This window comes from Erpetoichthys calabaricus, chromosome 5 (assembly GCF_900747795.2).
Source record: "Erpetoichthys calabaricus chromosome 5, fErpCal1.3, whole genome shotgun sequence".
Taxonomy (NCBI): domain Eukaryota; kingdom Metazoa; phylum Chordata; class Cladistia; order Polypteriformes; family Polypteridae; genus Erpetoichthys; species Erpetoichthys calabaricus.
This window is the reverse complement of record NC_041398.2, coordinates 240,571,123-240,588,541: the sequence shown is the minus strand read 5'-3', so window position 1 is coordinate 240,588,541 and position 17,419 is coordinate 240,571,123. Positions and strand designations below refer to the sequence as shown.

The following is a 17,419-nucleotide window of genomic DNA, read 5'->3' as shown; positions in this document are numbered from 1 at the left end:
GGAGAAAACTGGTCAGGGAGGCTACCAAGAGGCCCACAGCAACATTAAACAGCTGAAGGATTTCCTGGCAAGTACTGTTTGTTAACTGCATGTGACAACAATCAGTCGTATTCGTCCTATGTCTGGGTTGTAGAGAAGGGTAGCAAGATGAAAGCCTTGTCTCATAAAGAAAAATATCCAAGCCTGGCTAAACTTTGTGAAAAGGTCTACCCAGTCTCCCACAACCATGTGCAAAACTGTATTATGGTCTGATGATAGCAAGTTTGAACTGTCTGGCCATAACTCCACAAGGTGTGTTTGGTGCCAAAAAAACACAGCAGCACATCATCAAAAGAACACCATAGCCACAATGAAGCATGGTGGAGGCAGCGTCAGGCTTTGGGTCTGCTTTTCTTCAGATGGAATCTAGGCTTTAGTCAAGGTGGATGGTAGGGCTGGGCGGTATGACTAAAATTCTATATCACTGTATTTTTCAAAATTATACTAGTTTCACGGTATTCAACGGTATTTTTTCCCCCATGCATGAGTGGATGTTAACCACATTTTCCACTGCAATTACTGCAGTAGACTGGCTAAGAATAACCTTTTCCACTGTCGTGAGAATTGTACATTGTACAAAAATTTCTTTTAATGTGCACACAAGTATTAATACAGGTTTGCATGGCCCCCACAAAGTGATAGTTTTCAAGGGGTTGACACTAATGAAGAGAAGGAATCACAATGCATTACAGTTGCAGTCAAAATATAGAACCATTTTATTGAACAAATTTTGCAAACAACTTAAACTATAATTTTGACAACATATTTTCAACCATCCAAAGAGGCATTTAGACTTAGTAAACTATCCAGAGGTGCTTGTCAAAAGTTGTATTGCACTGAACATGTCTTAAGGAATAAAGAGTAAATATTTTTTGTAAACCACCTACACTTTCTGTTAATGATAACAATCTCTGTCCACTGACACGTTAGCTATATGGATTGTAATGGCCTTGGTTATCTCGATCCACCGCTAGCTTTTTTTATTGTAGGCAGTCCTACAGTGTCCTCTAGCTTTTTCAGTTTTACCTGAGGACGTGGAGGGTGCCAATCTTAGTTCCATACATTCATGGTACTCCAAAGCATGCTTGCGGCTAAGGTGGTGCAGCAAATTGCTCGTGTTACCGCCTCCGGCAACAACTTTAGCTCAACAGCATTTGCAGTAAATAGTTCTTTGGTCCACATCCGACCTTTTAAAACCAACATCTCCAGACAACAGACGCGGCTCCTTTTTTTGGCAAAAGTTCTTCTGTCATCATGTTCTACTTTATCGTCTGCTACAGCTTCAGCTTCGGAATGTTCTCTGTCAATTTTCACCACTCAATACCTCCACTAATGCATGTACTCCGTTGCATGCATGTTTAGCGGTGTAGCAGTGAAAAAAGTCCCCCCTTAAACAGGTTTGTCTAAGAGATGTTTCACTATATATCATATAATACCAGAAGCAGCCATTAATGGGGCACCAGTCTTCATGGAATGTTAGTTTTAAAGGTTCTCTTTGGATCAGCAAAAATAAATTAATATCCTGAATGGACTCATTACATGGCCTGTCAAGACTGTGATGAAAATAAGGTGCGTACATAAAGCTTTAGTACTTTCATCACTGTAAAGCCTCATGCCATAGTAAAAGAACTTTATATAAATAAAATCAGTTATGCATTAGATGTAGGTGAAAATATTTCACTTCACTATCTAAGTTAGTCAAAATAGTTCATTGTCATGCATTTCGTCATCATAACACATCACATCATGTAAAGGATCCATCAACGTCTACCTCCTGCTTCAATAATGCAAGTAGATTACATTACTGGGGACAAGGCTGGTGTGTGTCTAGTCACACACCCCAACACCCCCCCCCCCCCCCAAATGGTGTAATGGCCTTATCATTTAAGCAAGAGCTTCAAAGTAAATACTAAAAAGGATTTAGGTTATGGGGCTTATGGGGGGGGCGGGGGAGATCATTGTTAAGAAAGTAGCAGTGCCTGGATAAAAGTAAGCTGGGGACTGTTACAGTAATTAAACCTTCTCTGAGACAGTCAGGCATTGTGGAGATACCAGAATACTTGTGTCATTTTAAAAATGATGAAGCAGCCAGAAAATTTCAGCTTGACACACAGTATTTAAATAACAGAGTACACTACTTCACCGGCCACATCTGCTTCTCATCAACTGAAGAAAAAAGATATAAACTTTCAGAATTTCATGATAAATACGAGGGGAACTGGCTTAACATCATCCTGGTCAGGCCTATTTGATAAGCATTCATAGATAGATAGATAGATAGATAGATAGATAGATAGATAGATAGATAGATAGATAGATAGATAGATAGATAGATAGATAGATAGATATGAAAGGCACTATATGATAGATAGATAGATAGATAGATAGATAGATAGATAGATAGATAGATAGATAGATAGATAGATATGAAAGGCACTATATGATAGATAGATAGATAGATAGATAGATAGATAGATAGATAGATAGATAGATATGAAAGGCACTATATGATAGATAGATAGATAGATAGATAGATAGATAGATAGATAGATAGATAGATAGATAGATAGATAGATAGATAATTTTGTACTTAGGGCACTATAATCTAACTATATACTACATAGAAAAGTAGTACTAGGCTGTTGTACCGTGTTAGCCATTATGAATGTAGAGAAAAGCCAAGCAAAATGACACCTTTTATTGGCTAACTAAGAAGATTACAATATGCAAGCTTTCGAGGCAACTCAGGCCCCTTCTTCAGGCAAGATGATCTTGCCTGAAGATTACATCTTGCCTGAAGAAGGGGCCTGAGTTGCCTGGAAAGCTTGCATATTGTTATCTTTTTAGTTAGCCAATAAAAGGTGTCATTTTGCTTGGCTTTTCTCTACTTACATAGAAAAGGAAACTATAAAACAGATGATAGATGAACAGAACTCCTTAGAGCACTGATAACAAGAAAGTGAGAATGTTTTGCCTGTTAGTCACCCTCACTGAGTTATCACAAGCAAAGATAAAAAACAAAACATGACTCACTAATGGCATTGTGACCTATTTGATCTTTTAATGAAAATGTTAATATTTTACTAGAATGAGATGGCAGTTTTAATAGACTAATCTAGATAAGCAGCCTGGGATGTGCAGGGATTAAAACAGAGAGGTATAAGTTTGAGACAAAAAAGCACCACAGAGACAAAACATTTTCATCATCTAAGCAATACACAGAATCTATTTAAAAGGAAAAATAAAATGTCAAGCTATATTGTAAAAACTATTGAATATAAATCAATGTACAAGTTATGCTTAAACTATATAATGCACTAGTTTGACTACAATATTGTGTGCAGTTCTGGTCACCACGCTACAACTAAGACAGAGCAGCACTTGAGGCTGTGCAGAGGAGAACAATCAAGAGCTTCCCAGGATTTGAGGACAGATTTTGAGAATTAAAGCGGTTTAGTCTCAAGCAGAGGAGACAGGATGGGGACCTCATTCAGGTCTTCAAAATTCTCAAAGGCATTGATTATTTGTCCTGTGAGTCTGTATCTTTGTTTTTTTTATGTTTCTGCTTCTGTATGCATTTGAATTTCCCCATGGGATTAATAAAGTGTATTTAATTTAATCTAAAGTAGATCCAGCAGAATTATTTCAATTTAACAGTAAACCACACATATTAGAAAACATCAATGGAGATTAAGGGGAAGTGCATTTAGGTCTGAAGCCAGGAAGCACTTCTTTAATCAAAGAGTTGTGGGAATCAAAAATTACTAAGACATGGAGTTAAAGCAGAAATCTTAACGACCTTTAAAACTTCTCTGAATGAGAGACTGGGTCAGCTTAGCTGTTAGCTGAATGGCCTACTCTTGTTTGTTAAATTTCATATATTCACACACTTACAGTTAAAATGTTCCTTGAAAATAATGAGTAAAACATAAGGTTTCTACTAAGAAACAAAATTCAGACCAAAACTTATGACATGATGGCTGCCAGGGCCATATGACACAATTATTTGAAGCCGCACACGCACACACAGGTAGGACTCAGCCCTCTGCTGGGGACACACTTCAGGCACTGACTGGTCCCTTGTGATGCAGGGTACAACAGCAAACAACTCTAAAATGGCAATACTTGATTATGCTTATGACATGCACCTAAGGACAGTGTAAAAATAACAGTTAAATAATATGCTGTTGTTTCTTTTTAATATCTGGCAAGAGAATGTTGATTAATGTAGTGATTTTCTTTACTTGATACAGTACAAATGAGCTGTGTGAGCTAACGGCCAAGTATCCTGCTGGACTGACTCCAGTGGCAGACATCTTTGTAAAACCCTCAGAACATCACTTCATCTGTCAGTGCTGCAACTTCTGAACGTTTGGAAATGTGCACACTGACTTGCAAATGACCTTGAATGAAACTGTGGGTTAAAGATTATTACATATAAAGGTGACACCATGCTAAAAAGGTCTTAATTAAATTGAAACTTTACAAGCTACATAAAGACTTCCTTTGCTGAAGTGTATTTTGTCTCTTGATTTAATTTGCATTCCTTTTGTTGTAAGTAATAAAAACCACAAGAATTATGTTATTAAACACATAGTTTTCAGTCACCAATATCTCCAGCTGAGGGATTTCAGAACTCTTATTTGTATAAAACAAGCATCCAGTAACTAGTCCCACGCAATGTGAAAAAGGTTATTGTGAAATTTTTGATGTCACATTTCACAAATTTTTGAAGTAAAATGAGATTTGGCAAAGTAGAAGACCAATGATAAAGTGTCAGTTTTGCTTTCTGCACACATACTGTTAAGTGTGTGTGTGTGTGTATGTATACAGTATACATACATACATACACATACAGTAGTACCTCGGTATACGTCCTTAATCCGTTCCAGATCCTTGGACTTATACCAAACAGGACGTACACCAAACAAATTTTTCCCATACGAAATAAAGGGAAAATGATTAATCCGTTCCTATGAAAAAAAATCCTATTGTTATTGGCATATTATACATTGATGGGGATGTGTAAAATAACTTAAGCACTGCTTAATACTAAAATACATAAATACAAAAGCAATTAGATGAAATAAATGAAAATTTAACCTCACTTTTTTTTTCACAATCGTAGATACCGTCATTCTCGGCATACAGTATGCAGCAGCCAAGTCCTGGATATGCATGCCACCTTCATACTTTTCAACAATCAATTCAAATTTACGTGAAAAAACACAAAATCACGTGAAAATTCATAGAGAGTTATAGCGCGGGTTGTTCAATGAATGCTAGCAACTGGCCTACTGTTGCTCATGGGCAGTCGTGGCTTTGTCTCGAGAGAGGTAAACAAGGGTAGCGTGTGTTGTATACCAAGCAAAATTTTTCACGTCCAAACTGGACACATACCAAGTTGGACTTATTCCAAAGCAGACGTATACCGAGGTACCACTGTATATAAAATTTTATATATTATTATTTATTATTTTATATATATATTAACCACCAATGGGCACCATTAATGCCCAACATGATATTGCGATACAAAAGATATTTATCCACCCAATAACAATCAACAAAGCAAACCACAATACAAAACAAAGTCTTCCTCCTTCCGTCCTCTAAGACTGTAATCCACTGACTCCTGACTCCGACTCCCCAATGTGACGTGTCGGGCTCCTTTTCAAGCTGAACCAAGGAATACTTCTGATGCCATAGCATGTCCACTTGAAAGCACTTCTGAGTCATATGGAAAGTAGGGAAGTCTTTCCTTGACAGTGCCCTCTACCGGAACCCAGGGACCCCACAGGGTTGTACTTCTGGATTCCAACTCCCAAGCACCCAACTGGGCTGCCACAAGGGGACCACTGCCATATAATGAATGGAACTGCTCCCAACCATCATATTATTGCAGCTGGGCACAAAGTTGGTTCTTCATCCAGCTGGCCAACCCATCTGTCTCTATACCCGAGTAAGAAACTATGCTCTTTCACCATTGGGACGCCTGTTCTCCTCCTTGGACATCCACTATATATATATATTATATATATATATTATATATATATATATATATATATATATATTATATATATATATATTATATATATATATATATTATATATATATATATATATATATATATTCACGGCATTTGTAGTCTGTGTCACAATCTGATTGTATGGGTGGTTACCTACCAGGTAACGCTTGTGGTTGGCCAGCAATCTGCTAACATCCGCCACGGTGCCCACAGTTTGTGAGGAGCAGATCATAGAATGGTTGAAATAGTTTACTGTCAAATAAATGCAAAGAGTACATGACACGTGTTTCGCCCTCATTCTGGGCTCATCAGGTGTACACACTCCACTGCACTCCCTCTCGGGAATCGAACCTCGGACGTCGTGGTGGATGTTAGCAGATTGCTGGCCAACCACAAGCGTTACCTGGTAGGTAACCACCCATACAATCAGATTGTGACACAGACTACGAATGCCGTGAATGTAATTACCCCGATCTACATGCTGTCAAATAAACGAACCACACGCCGTGGCGCAACGTTAGGGGCATCGCCTCAGATGCTGACGTCCGATTCCCGAGAGGGAGTGCAGTGGAGTGTGTACACCTGATGAGCCCAGAATGAGGGCGAAACACGTGTCGTGTACTCTTTGCATTTATTTGACAGTAAACTATTTCAACCATATATATATATATATATATATATATATATATATATATATATATATATATATATATATATATATATATATATATATATATATATATAGTACTGTGCAAAAGTTTTAGGCAGGTGTAAAAAAAATGCTGTAAACAAGGAATGCTTTCAGAAATACAAATAATGATTGTTTATTGTTATCAATTTACAAAATGCAAAGTGAGCGAACAAAAGAAAAATCTAAATCAAATCAATATTTGGTGTTACTACCTTTTGCCTTCAAACCAGCATCTATTCTTATAGGTCCACTTGCACAAAGTCAGGGATTTTGTAGGATTCTAGTCAGGTGTTTGATCAACCAATTCTACCAAACAGGTGCTAATGATCATCAATGTCACACGTAGGTTGAAACATAGTCATTAACTGAAACAGAAACAGCTGTGTAGGAGGCTTAAAACTGGGTGAGGAACAGCCAAACTCTGCTACCAAGGTGAGGTTGTGGAAAACAGTTTCATGTCATGGCAAGATTGAGCACAGCAACAAGACACAAGGTAGTTCTACTGCATCAGCAAAGTCTCTCCCAGACAAAGATTTCAAAGCAGACTGGGGTTTCAAGATGTGCTGCTCAAGCTCTTTTGAAGAAGCACAAAGAAACGGGCAATGCTGAGGATCGTAGACGCAGTGGTCAGTCAAGGAAACTTAGTGCAGCAGATGAAAGACACATCAAGCTTATTACCCTTCGAAATCGGAAGATGATGTCCACCAGTGCCATCAGCTCAGAACTGGCAGAAACCAGTGGGACCCAGGTACACCCATCTACTGTCCGGAGAAGTCTGGCCAGAAGTGGTCTTCATGGAAGAGTTGCAGCCAAAAAGCCATACCCCCGACGTGGAAACAAGGCCAAGCGACTCAAGTATGCACGAAAACATAGGAACTGAGGTGCAGAAAAATGGCAGCAGGTGCTCTGGACTGATGAGTCAAAATTTGAAATATTTGGCTTAGCAGAAGGCAGTTTGCTCGTCGAAGGGCTGGAGAGTGGTACAATAATGAGTGTCTGCAGGCAACAGTGAAGCATGGTGGAGGATCCTTGAACGTTTGGGGCTGCATTTCTGCAAATGGAGTTGGAGATTTGGTCAGGATTAATGGTGTTCTCAATGCTGAGAAATACAGGCAGATACTTATCCATCATGCAATACCATCAGGGAGGCGTATGATTGGCCCCAAATTTATTCTGCAGCAGGACAACAACCCCAAACATACAGCCAAAGTCTTTAAGAACTATCTTCAGCGTAAAGAAGAACAAGAAGTCCTGGAAGTGATGGTATGGCCCCCACAGAGCCCTGATCTCAACATCATCAAGTGTGTCTGGGATTACATGAAGAGACAGAAGGATGTGAGGAAGCCTACATCCACAGAAGATCTGTGGTTAGTTCTCCAAGATGTTTAGAACAACCTACCAGCCGAGTTCCTTCAAAAACTGTGTGCAAGTGTACCTAGAAGAATTGATACTATTTTGAAGGCAAAGGGTGGTCACACCAAATATTGATTTGATTTAGATTTCTCTTTTGTTCATTCACTGCATTTTGTTGATTGATGAAAATAAATTATTAACACTTCCATTTTTAAAAGCATTCTTTGTTTACAGCATTTTTTCACCCCTGCCTAAAACTTTTGCACAGTACTGTATATTATATATATGTGTATGTATATGTGCGTATATATAATTCCAAAATAAATAATTTGAAAATACAGCGGATTCAGAAAATATTCAGAGCCCTTTCACTTTCTGCTCATTGTATTCTGTTGTACATTTCATTTTAAATGGTGTCACACACATGCGCATGGGAGGCAGCTAAAGTGTCCGAATTAGAGTAATTCCATGCCAGACCAGGGGGAGGCAGAGTGCACTAACTCTCTTTCTCACTTCTCTGCAGACCAGTTATGAGAAATCCTGCCAGGCCCAATGACGTTACTTCACTTTCCAGGCCTGTTGATTACATCACTTCCGATTCCAGCCCTGCTGATGACGTCACTTTCAGTTCCGGGCCCAACGACATCACTTCCAATCCATGTCCCAGGGATGACATCACTTCCTCCGGTCTCCTTTAAAGCCACCATCTTTGCTCCAACAAAACAGTTCAGTTGTGGACTCAAACCTGTACAACTCTGTACTTAAAAATGTATCCATTGCAGCCAGGAACAATATACGGGTGGATGCCCCAAACCTTTTTTGGTGTGGTTTTTGTTCTGTGAACTGTGCTGTTGAGGGAAGCGAGGGAGATGCACTTCTCCTTTTATAAATAAACGAATGCTGTGCTGGAACTCATGTTTCTGCCTGTCTGTGTCGAGGTTGGGGCAGCTGGAGTGCCCCTGGTTTCCACATCGGTTAATCAATTTGGTTGGACTTCTTCCATTTCACAATTGCAGAGGCCACTGTGCTCCTGGGAACACTCAAAGCTTTAGAAATGGTTTCATCCCTTTGCCTTGATATATGACTCCCCACAATAGGACTACAGAAACTTCCCTGGACTTCATAGCTTGGTTTTATCCAGACATGCAGTGTGGATTGTGGGGTCTTTTACACAAAGGTACGTGTGTGTTTTTCGAAACAAAGTCCAATCAATTCATTTTTACCACAGGTGGACTCCAATCAAGTTCTCAATACATCTGAAGGAGAATTATAGCAGACAAGCTAAGTTGCTAAAGCAAAGGGTCTGAATCCTATTTTTCTTTATTACACCTTAAGTGTGCATTATTTATTTATCTTTTATATAGTATTCATTATCATTCTTACGGTATCTAAATTTAAATTGTTTCTCTTTGCATGTAATCCTTTGACAGCTTTAAGCTACATCCTTTGTATGAAATTGTGCTATAGAAAGAAATGTCATTATGTGAATTATGAATCTTATTATTGCATCTAGATTGATGGAGTAAAATGGCAAATTTGTCCATTTAAAATTTAAACAGTAACACAATAATGGGTGCAGAAAGTGAGGGGATCTGAATACTTCCCAAAACCACTGTATACTGCAATATATTCCAGAACTGGATGCTTAGTATTTTAAAACATTATACAAAATGGACTAGCATATGTTAACCTATGCATCAGGAAAATATCAAATTGTGGCCAACTTGGCAATTCCCATTTCTACTGGTTACTTCTTTGCTCCAGTTTCATATCTCAGTATGTACTCATCTACTTCTTAGACCAGGGGTCTCCAACTCCGGTCCTGGAGTGCTACTGCGGGTTCAAGGTTTCATTCATTATTTCAGCACCAGTTTTTGCTGCTAATTAACCCATTTTACATTAATTTAAACTGCTATATAAGACCCAGACCCCTTAATTATTTCTTCTTTTTTTTTCCTATTATTACCAAAATGAGCCAACACATGACTAGCTAATCTGTGTCCATCATATAATATCTGAAAATAAAGAAAGATGGGGGTTTTAGTAATGTCAATCTGCTTAGGTCCACAAAACATTTTGCTGACGTGGTCAGAAAAAAAGAGAATCAACAGTTTCGGAAATGTCTGCTGTGGAAGAATGAGAGCATCAACAAGCCATGGGATTTAATAACCAGTTTATTTTCAAATATTCTCCAACCAGTTTTTTTTAATTAGAAACCGAATCTTGTTGTTAATTAAAGAAAGGTGAAGGTCACAGTAATGTCAATCTGCTCAGATCCACAAAATATTTTGACGGTATATTTAGGAAAAAGAAACATCAATAAATTTGGAAATGTCTGCCATAGTAGAATCAAAGTGGTAACAAGCCATGATATTTAATAATGAGTTTAATTAATAACAACAATCGGCTTCTAATTGAGTAACTAGTTGTAGTTAAATTGGTAGGAGTTTGATGCCTGGACTTAGCTGGTTATCTGTTGGCTCACTAACGTCACATCTCATTTCTGTGTGGGTGCCGTTAAGGGAATAAACAAGGAATGTGTCTTAAACAATTAATTCAATTAAAATGAATGGAAAATTAGTTAATGAGCAGCAAAAACTGGTCACTAATTAAGAAAATATTCACAATGAAGACCTGCACCCCTGCCTTAGACGGGGATTGCAGTTTGGATTATTTATTCAAATCCATGCAACTCTGTTGTTATGAAATAACCACACAAATCAATAGCACGTATAGCTTTAAAACTGATGCATTTTTCTACATTCTAGCAGAAGTCACACTATAACTAGAAGGCACAAACACGGCAAAAGCCAAAGAAGCTGTATGGTCTGAATGGCTTCCACTTCAGCCCTGTCTGGGATATTTTTTGTGCAAATGCCTACGATTGCATGTTAATAATTTCAAGAGCATTTCATAGCGTTTTTGCTCTGCTGCTATTTGAATTAAGAAATAATTCACAAAACAGTCCAAAAATATTAACACCTTCTTTCCATCCTTCAAACCACAGGAAAAACTTTGCTACAGAAAGGCTGCTCTTACCTTGAAAGACGCTGCTCTGGTTTATTCCTCTCGGATCGTTCTGCAAAGAGGAAGAAAGAAGGTCTGTTAAATGGCATATCAGAATATAAAAATGTTGGATGCCAAGGGGGGGAACAGGAAGTCCGACATTAACACACTTTTACCAAAAAAGAGAGTCAAAGAGCTTTGGCTAGTTACTATTGCGTGACATATGCTGACCATTTGTTGCAAAGTCTTGGAGCTTGTAAGGTATAATAAGTGCCCCGTGGCAATCCATAGGGGGTCTGGTGTTTTACCTCTTATTTAATACAGCTGCTTGGCAGACATCTTGGAAAAGTTCCCAAGTAGACGTCTCTAGGACAGAAGACTGGGGATTTTCACTTTTATAAAGTTCTACTCGAATAGGAGAGCAGAAGGGGTTAGCCAGGAACGAGAAGTGACAGGACTGCACTTGTGTAAGTGCTTAATAATATGAGGTCTGCTCTGTGGTATAACTTTACCTTTTATACAGTCGCCTTCAGAAAGTACTCAGACCCCTTTGCTTTTTCCACATTTTGCCATGTTGCAGCCTTGTGCTAAAAATCATTTAAATTATTTTTTTCCTCGTCAAGCAACACTCAATACCCCAGAATGACTAGGCAAAAACGGGATTATAGGAATCATTGCTAATTCATTAAAAATAATGAATTGAAATATCCTAATAACACAAGCACTCAGACCCTTTACTTGGTACTTAGTTGAAGACCCTTTGGCAGCAATTCTAGCCTGTAGTCTCCTAGGGTTTGATGCAATGTGCTTCACACACTTGGATTTGGGGATTTTGTCATTCTTCTCTGCAGATCCTCTCAAACTCTGTCAGGCTGAATGGAAGCCATCAATGGACAGCTATTTTCAAGGGTCTCCAGAAATGTTCAACTGGGTTCAAGCTTGGACTCTGCGGGGACAACTCAAGGACATTCAAAGAATTGTCCCTACGCCACTCCTGTGTTGACTTTGCTTTGCGCTTAGGGTCATCGTTCTGTTACAAAGTGAGCTTTCAGCTCAGTCTGATGTCCAGAGAACTCTAGAGGAGGTTTTCACTAAGGGTATCTTTGTACTATGCTCTGCTCAGCTTTCCTTTTATTTTGACTAATTGTCTAGTCTACAGTCACTAAGCATGATGCGGTCACTACTGATGATGAGCAGTGCTTAGTTTCCTCAAGACATGCTGCTAATCTTTGTTTCACCGGTAGAGAGAATCTTGCTCCTCTCCTTAAGGTGCCTTTTGCAAATTCCAAGCGAGTGCGAGTGTCCACGTGTCTTTACTGAGCAGAGGCTTCTGGAAGTTTCTCCCATTCCTACACAACTTCTGTGGATCTCAGCCACGGTGATCATCTGGCTCTTCTTACCATGGCTGTTCTCCCCCAAATGTTCAGTTGGCCTTGGGAAGCCAAGAATAATCTTGATTGCTCTGAACTTATTCCATTTAAGAATTATGGAGGCTACTGTGCACTTAGGAACCTTTTCTGCAGCCTTTCTCAGATCTGTGTCTCAATTCAGTCCTGACTCTTCAGGCAATTCTTTTAACATCACGGCTTGGTTTTTGCTCAACTGTGGGACCTTCTACAGAGAGGTAGGTATGCACCTTTCAGAATTAGCAGAATCAACTGAATTGACCACAGATGGGCTCCAAGCAAGGTATTTAGTGGATCAATTTAAATATCTAGGATCATCCCAAGATGAAAAAAATTGGGAACGGTCTCCCTTAAACTTTCTCTTAAATTCAGATATGGGGGTGGATATTTGAGGAGTAAACCGCAAGACAATGTTTATATTTTTATATTATATACATTACATAACCATCAACAACAAATCAAGTCAAATTAATAACATATTTAATAATTATTATAAAAGTAAAGTTGAATAAATCAGACACTGCAGCTGTATGAATAAAAGGTAAAGTACCACTTCCGGTTAGTGGAAATAGCTCAAAAGCTGATATTAATCTACGTTTTGTACCTCACACTTGTATGCAACATTTGGTTGACTTAAGTGAAATTGTACTCAAGTTATCGTGTTTACACACACATACACACCATACTTACACACAGACATAATTCCAAAAATGGTATTTTATTCTCAGAGAAGTCTAAAAACATTGAGATTCATCAAAATCTCGAAAGAGAATTTTTGGAGGATTCCATTACTATCCCTATATTTCGTATACGAGAAAGTCAGGGAGGTCTAAAACGTCGAGACTCATCAAAATCTCGGCATCAAATTTTTGGACAATTACAATACTTTCCCTTTACTTAGTATACGAGAAATTAAAAATCAATTTGCCACAGGTGGAGGACTCATGGGATAGGAGACCAATCACCCTGGTGCAGGCTTTTTGCTGATGACAAAGTGTTGTGTAAACCCAGAAAACAGGTGGAAGTGTAGAGGAAGTTGGAAGAATGAAGAAGGCATTTGGAAGAAAGAGAATTGTAAGATAAATTGGAAGAAAATTGAATATTTGAGGTTTAATGATGATCAGGATTCAGAAGTCAGCCTGCAGGGAGAGTGACTGAAGACAGCAGGAGTTTAAATTTCTAGGACCAGTGGTAGATTAGATGTAGAGATAACCCACAGAGTGTAGTGTGGATGGAACAATTCGAAGAAGGAGTATTGTGTGATCGAAGAATTAAGGAAAAGTGTAAATGTAAGGATTTTAAGACCAGAAAAGCAGGATGGAGCTGAAATATGGATAGCAAAGGGAGCACAGAAGAAGTTAGATGTGGCAGAAATCAGAATGTGGAGATGGATTTGTGGGGTTACAAAAAAAAGGACAGAATAAGAAAAGTGATAATCAGAAGTACACCAAAAGTGGGAGACAAATCTAAGAAATCCCAGGAAAGTAGATTGAAGTCATATGAACTTGTGATGGGGAGAGACAATGAATATGTGGTAAAAAGAGTGATGGGAATGGAAATACAGTACCTGGGAAGAGAAAGCAAGGGAGACCAAAGTGGAGGTGGATGGATAAAGCAAAAGATGATCTGAAGGAAATGGGCCTGTCCCTTATTGACCGAGCTGATTGGAAAAGATGAAAAGGAGTAAGAAGAAGAAGAAGAAGAAGTAGAACAAGAAGAAGGACTTCGGGCAAGGTGTAGAAACATCTCAACAGTGACTAATTGAATGGGAAGCACCTGAGCTAGATTAGAAGTGTCATGGCAAAAGGTCTGAATGCTTGTGTCCATAGGACATTTCAGTTTTTTCAATAAACTTGCAAACCTTTCTAAAATCCTGCTTTTGTCATGTCATTCTGAGGTATTTGGTGTTGCTCAATGAAAAACAAAATCAATTTAAACCATTTTGGCAAAAGGCTGCAACAGAAGAAAATTAAAAAAGTGAAGGGGTCAGAATACTTTCTGCACTGTATGTTCTACATATATACATACTCTTACTGCATTACAGAAAACTAGTTTGATCCATCAAAAAATGAATGTACAGATTTATAAATAAACAAATTAGAGACAATTACAGTGGCCAAAGCATCTTAGTAGAAACATACAGAGGAAACTATCTCAGCCTGTTCCCTCTGCAACCTGTGACTGGACAAGCAGATGAGAAGGAACCATAAGAATGTACACTAATTGTGTTTTTATTCAACTGGTTACATTTGGAACAAAGGAATTGATCCATGTAGGCAATAGAAAGTACTACTGAGACCCCAAACTTCGGACACAGTCATGCCCGTCATAGTCCCAGGTTCAAATAAGAGATCTTTATTGATCACCAATACTTTTCCAAAGTGAGCACAGAGACATACACAGAACTATAAAATTCTTGTGTGTCCTTCTGCCCTTCAGGTGAGTGTCACTCGTTACATCCCAACTCAGACTCATTGAGTTGAGGTAGCAGGCCGCTTTTGAACAAGACCCGGGAATGCTTCTGGTACCTTGGAAGCACTTCTGGGTCATGTGGGAACCAGGGACCCTTCATCTAACAGCACCCTCTGATGGCACAAAGGGACCCCAACAGGGCTGCACTTCCAGATTCCAATTCCCTGCAACCCTTGTGGCTGTCCAAACTGGGATGCGTCGGGAAAACCACTGCCACCTGTTGTATGGGGGATGCTTTTATCATGTCATTCTGAGGTATTTGGTGTTGCTCAATGAAAAAAAAATCAATTTAAACCATTTTGGCAAAAGGCTGCAACAGAAGAAAATTAAAAAAGTGAAGGGGTCAGAATACCAGGAACTGCTCCTAGTATCAAGCTTCTGCTGGTCCATCCCTGATATCCTTTCTAACCAGGTAGGAAGTTGTTCTCTCATTCAGCAAGGATGCCTTTCTGCCCTCCATGACACTTACATCTTGGAATACAAAATATGGTATATTTGTATCATGACTATTGTTGTTGACCCAGCTGCAATACCACATGCACTTCACAACAGATAATCTACCTGAAGCTAAGCATGTTTGGGTCTAACCAGTATCTAGATGGGAGATCATCTAGGAAGAGCTTGGGTCGCTGCTAGAAGAGGTGTTGGTGAGGTAAACAAGGTGTACTTACCCTGTGGTCTGTCTGTGTGAATCCCGATGCACCCAGTGCAGTGATGGGGACACTGTGCCATAAAAATAGGCACCATCCTTTGGATAAGATGGCTCTCTGTGGTCATAAAATGTCAATGGGCATCTTTCAAAAAGAGTAGTGTGTACCCAAAGTCCTGGCTAAATTGCAAAATTGCGAGGTCATTGTGACCCTGGTCATACATTCAGGGTACACTGAAATTCTTACTTGCATGTCTGTCATGTGAAGGCCGCACAAACCTTTGCGGAGTGATAGTTCTAGATGGGAGGAGATCTTGAGGCGAAGGAAAAATAACAGGAGGGACTACGGGTATGGCAGCCGCCCCTTGCTGACAAAGAGTCATTGAAGCATTTAAAGCTTGAAACAGTTACCAAAGAAATTCTAAAAGAATTTTGCCTAAATCTATTCCCCAAGCAATGACGGATGAAGGTTACTCCTGTAGTATGCTGCAAGAGCTTGCCATATAATACTCAATGTGGTGAAAATGAACCCCAAGGTGACAGCTAAGGATCTGCAGGGCTCTTTGCACTTGATAAAGTCTCTGTCCTTGATACTTTACTTCCCAAGGATCCTCAGGAAGAACTATTTCACCCAAGAGCTGCTCATGTCCTTCTACTGTTGCTCCACAGAGAACATATTGACTTAATGCATCTGTGTGGTTTGCCAGCTGCACTGCATCAGAGAGGAATGTGCTCCAGAGGGTCGTCACCACTGCTCAGAAGACCATCGGATGCCCTCTCCCATCCTTGAAAGATCTTTACAGTTCTTGCTGCTTGAAAAAGGTCCAGAGCCTAATTAAAGATCCATCCCATCCTGGTCACTCTCTGTTTGAACTGCTACCCTCAGGCAGACACTTCAAGACAATAAAAACATAGACTTTCTATATCTACTGCACAGTTTCTATTAGGAAAGCATAAAGGGTGAATCAGTGTGCTTATTTTAGAATAGCAATCGTGAATTCTTGCTAAATTTTAAAAGAATCCTTGAGCCATTCCTCAGACTATTTTATTCTTTCCAGGTTATGATAATCTAAACCTTCCCTTTTCCGCTGAGTTACAGGAATTCTTCCAGTTACCCAAAATGACTTTTCATGAAAGCAATATGAGTGCTGGATGCCACAATAAACTTCTCATTGCCTAACGTTATCCCATCTGGTGTTACTTTAAATACCGCTTTTAGACCACGTGGGCGCGACTGCCCCTGGTGGCTATGGGGGACCACGGGTACAGAGCTTTGAGGCTCAACCCTGTAGGGGCCCGTGGTCACCGCTAGGGGGTGCCCCAATGCCTTGGGAGCCCTGGACCTCAGCACTTCCGCCACACCCGGAAGTGCAGGGGGGGGAAGAGGATCGGGGACACTCGGAGTGCTTCCGGGTGCACAGCAGGCACTTCCGCCACACTGGGGAGTGCCGGCGGAAAATTGTCCGGAGGCACCCGGAGCACATCCGGGTGATTATAAAAGGGGCTGCCTCGCTCCGTTAATGGGCTGGGAGTGAAGGAAGGACAAGGTCTTGGAGGAGGTAAGGAGGTTGCCTGAAGAGAGTGAGGCATTTGATAATTAGCCTGGACTTTTGGGGACTTTGGGGTTTGTGTTGCACCTTGTAAATAATAGTATGGCTAATAAACGTGTGTTGGGTGATTTAAACGTGTCCGCCTGTCTGTGTCCGGGTCATCTTCCACGATATATTATATATATATATATATATATATATATATATATATATATACACACACCG

At 39.6% G+C, this 17,419-nt stretch overlaps 1 protein-coding gene across 3 annotated transcripts in view; it reads right to left on the bottom strand.

The window, feature by feature from the left end:
• Window positions 1-17,419, bottom strand: part of sh3d19 (SH3 domain containing 19) — a 195,980-nt gene that overhangs the window by 72,234 nt on the left and 106,327 nt on the right. For all 3 annotated transcript variants that reach the window (XM_028802703.2, XM_028802702.2, XM_028802701.2), the window contains exon 2: window positions 11,151-11,190. In XM_028802703.2, the coding sequence (XP_028658536.1) occupies window positions 11,151-11,190 (40 nt within the window). The remainder of the gene's footprint in view (window positions 1-11,150; window positions 11,191-17,419) is intronic.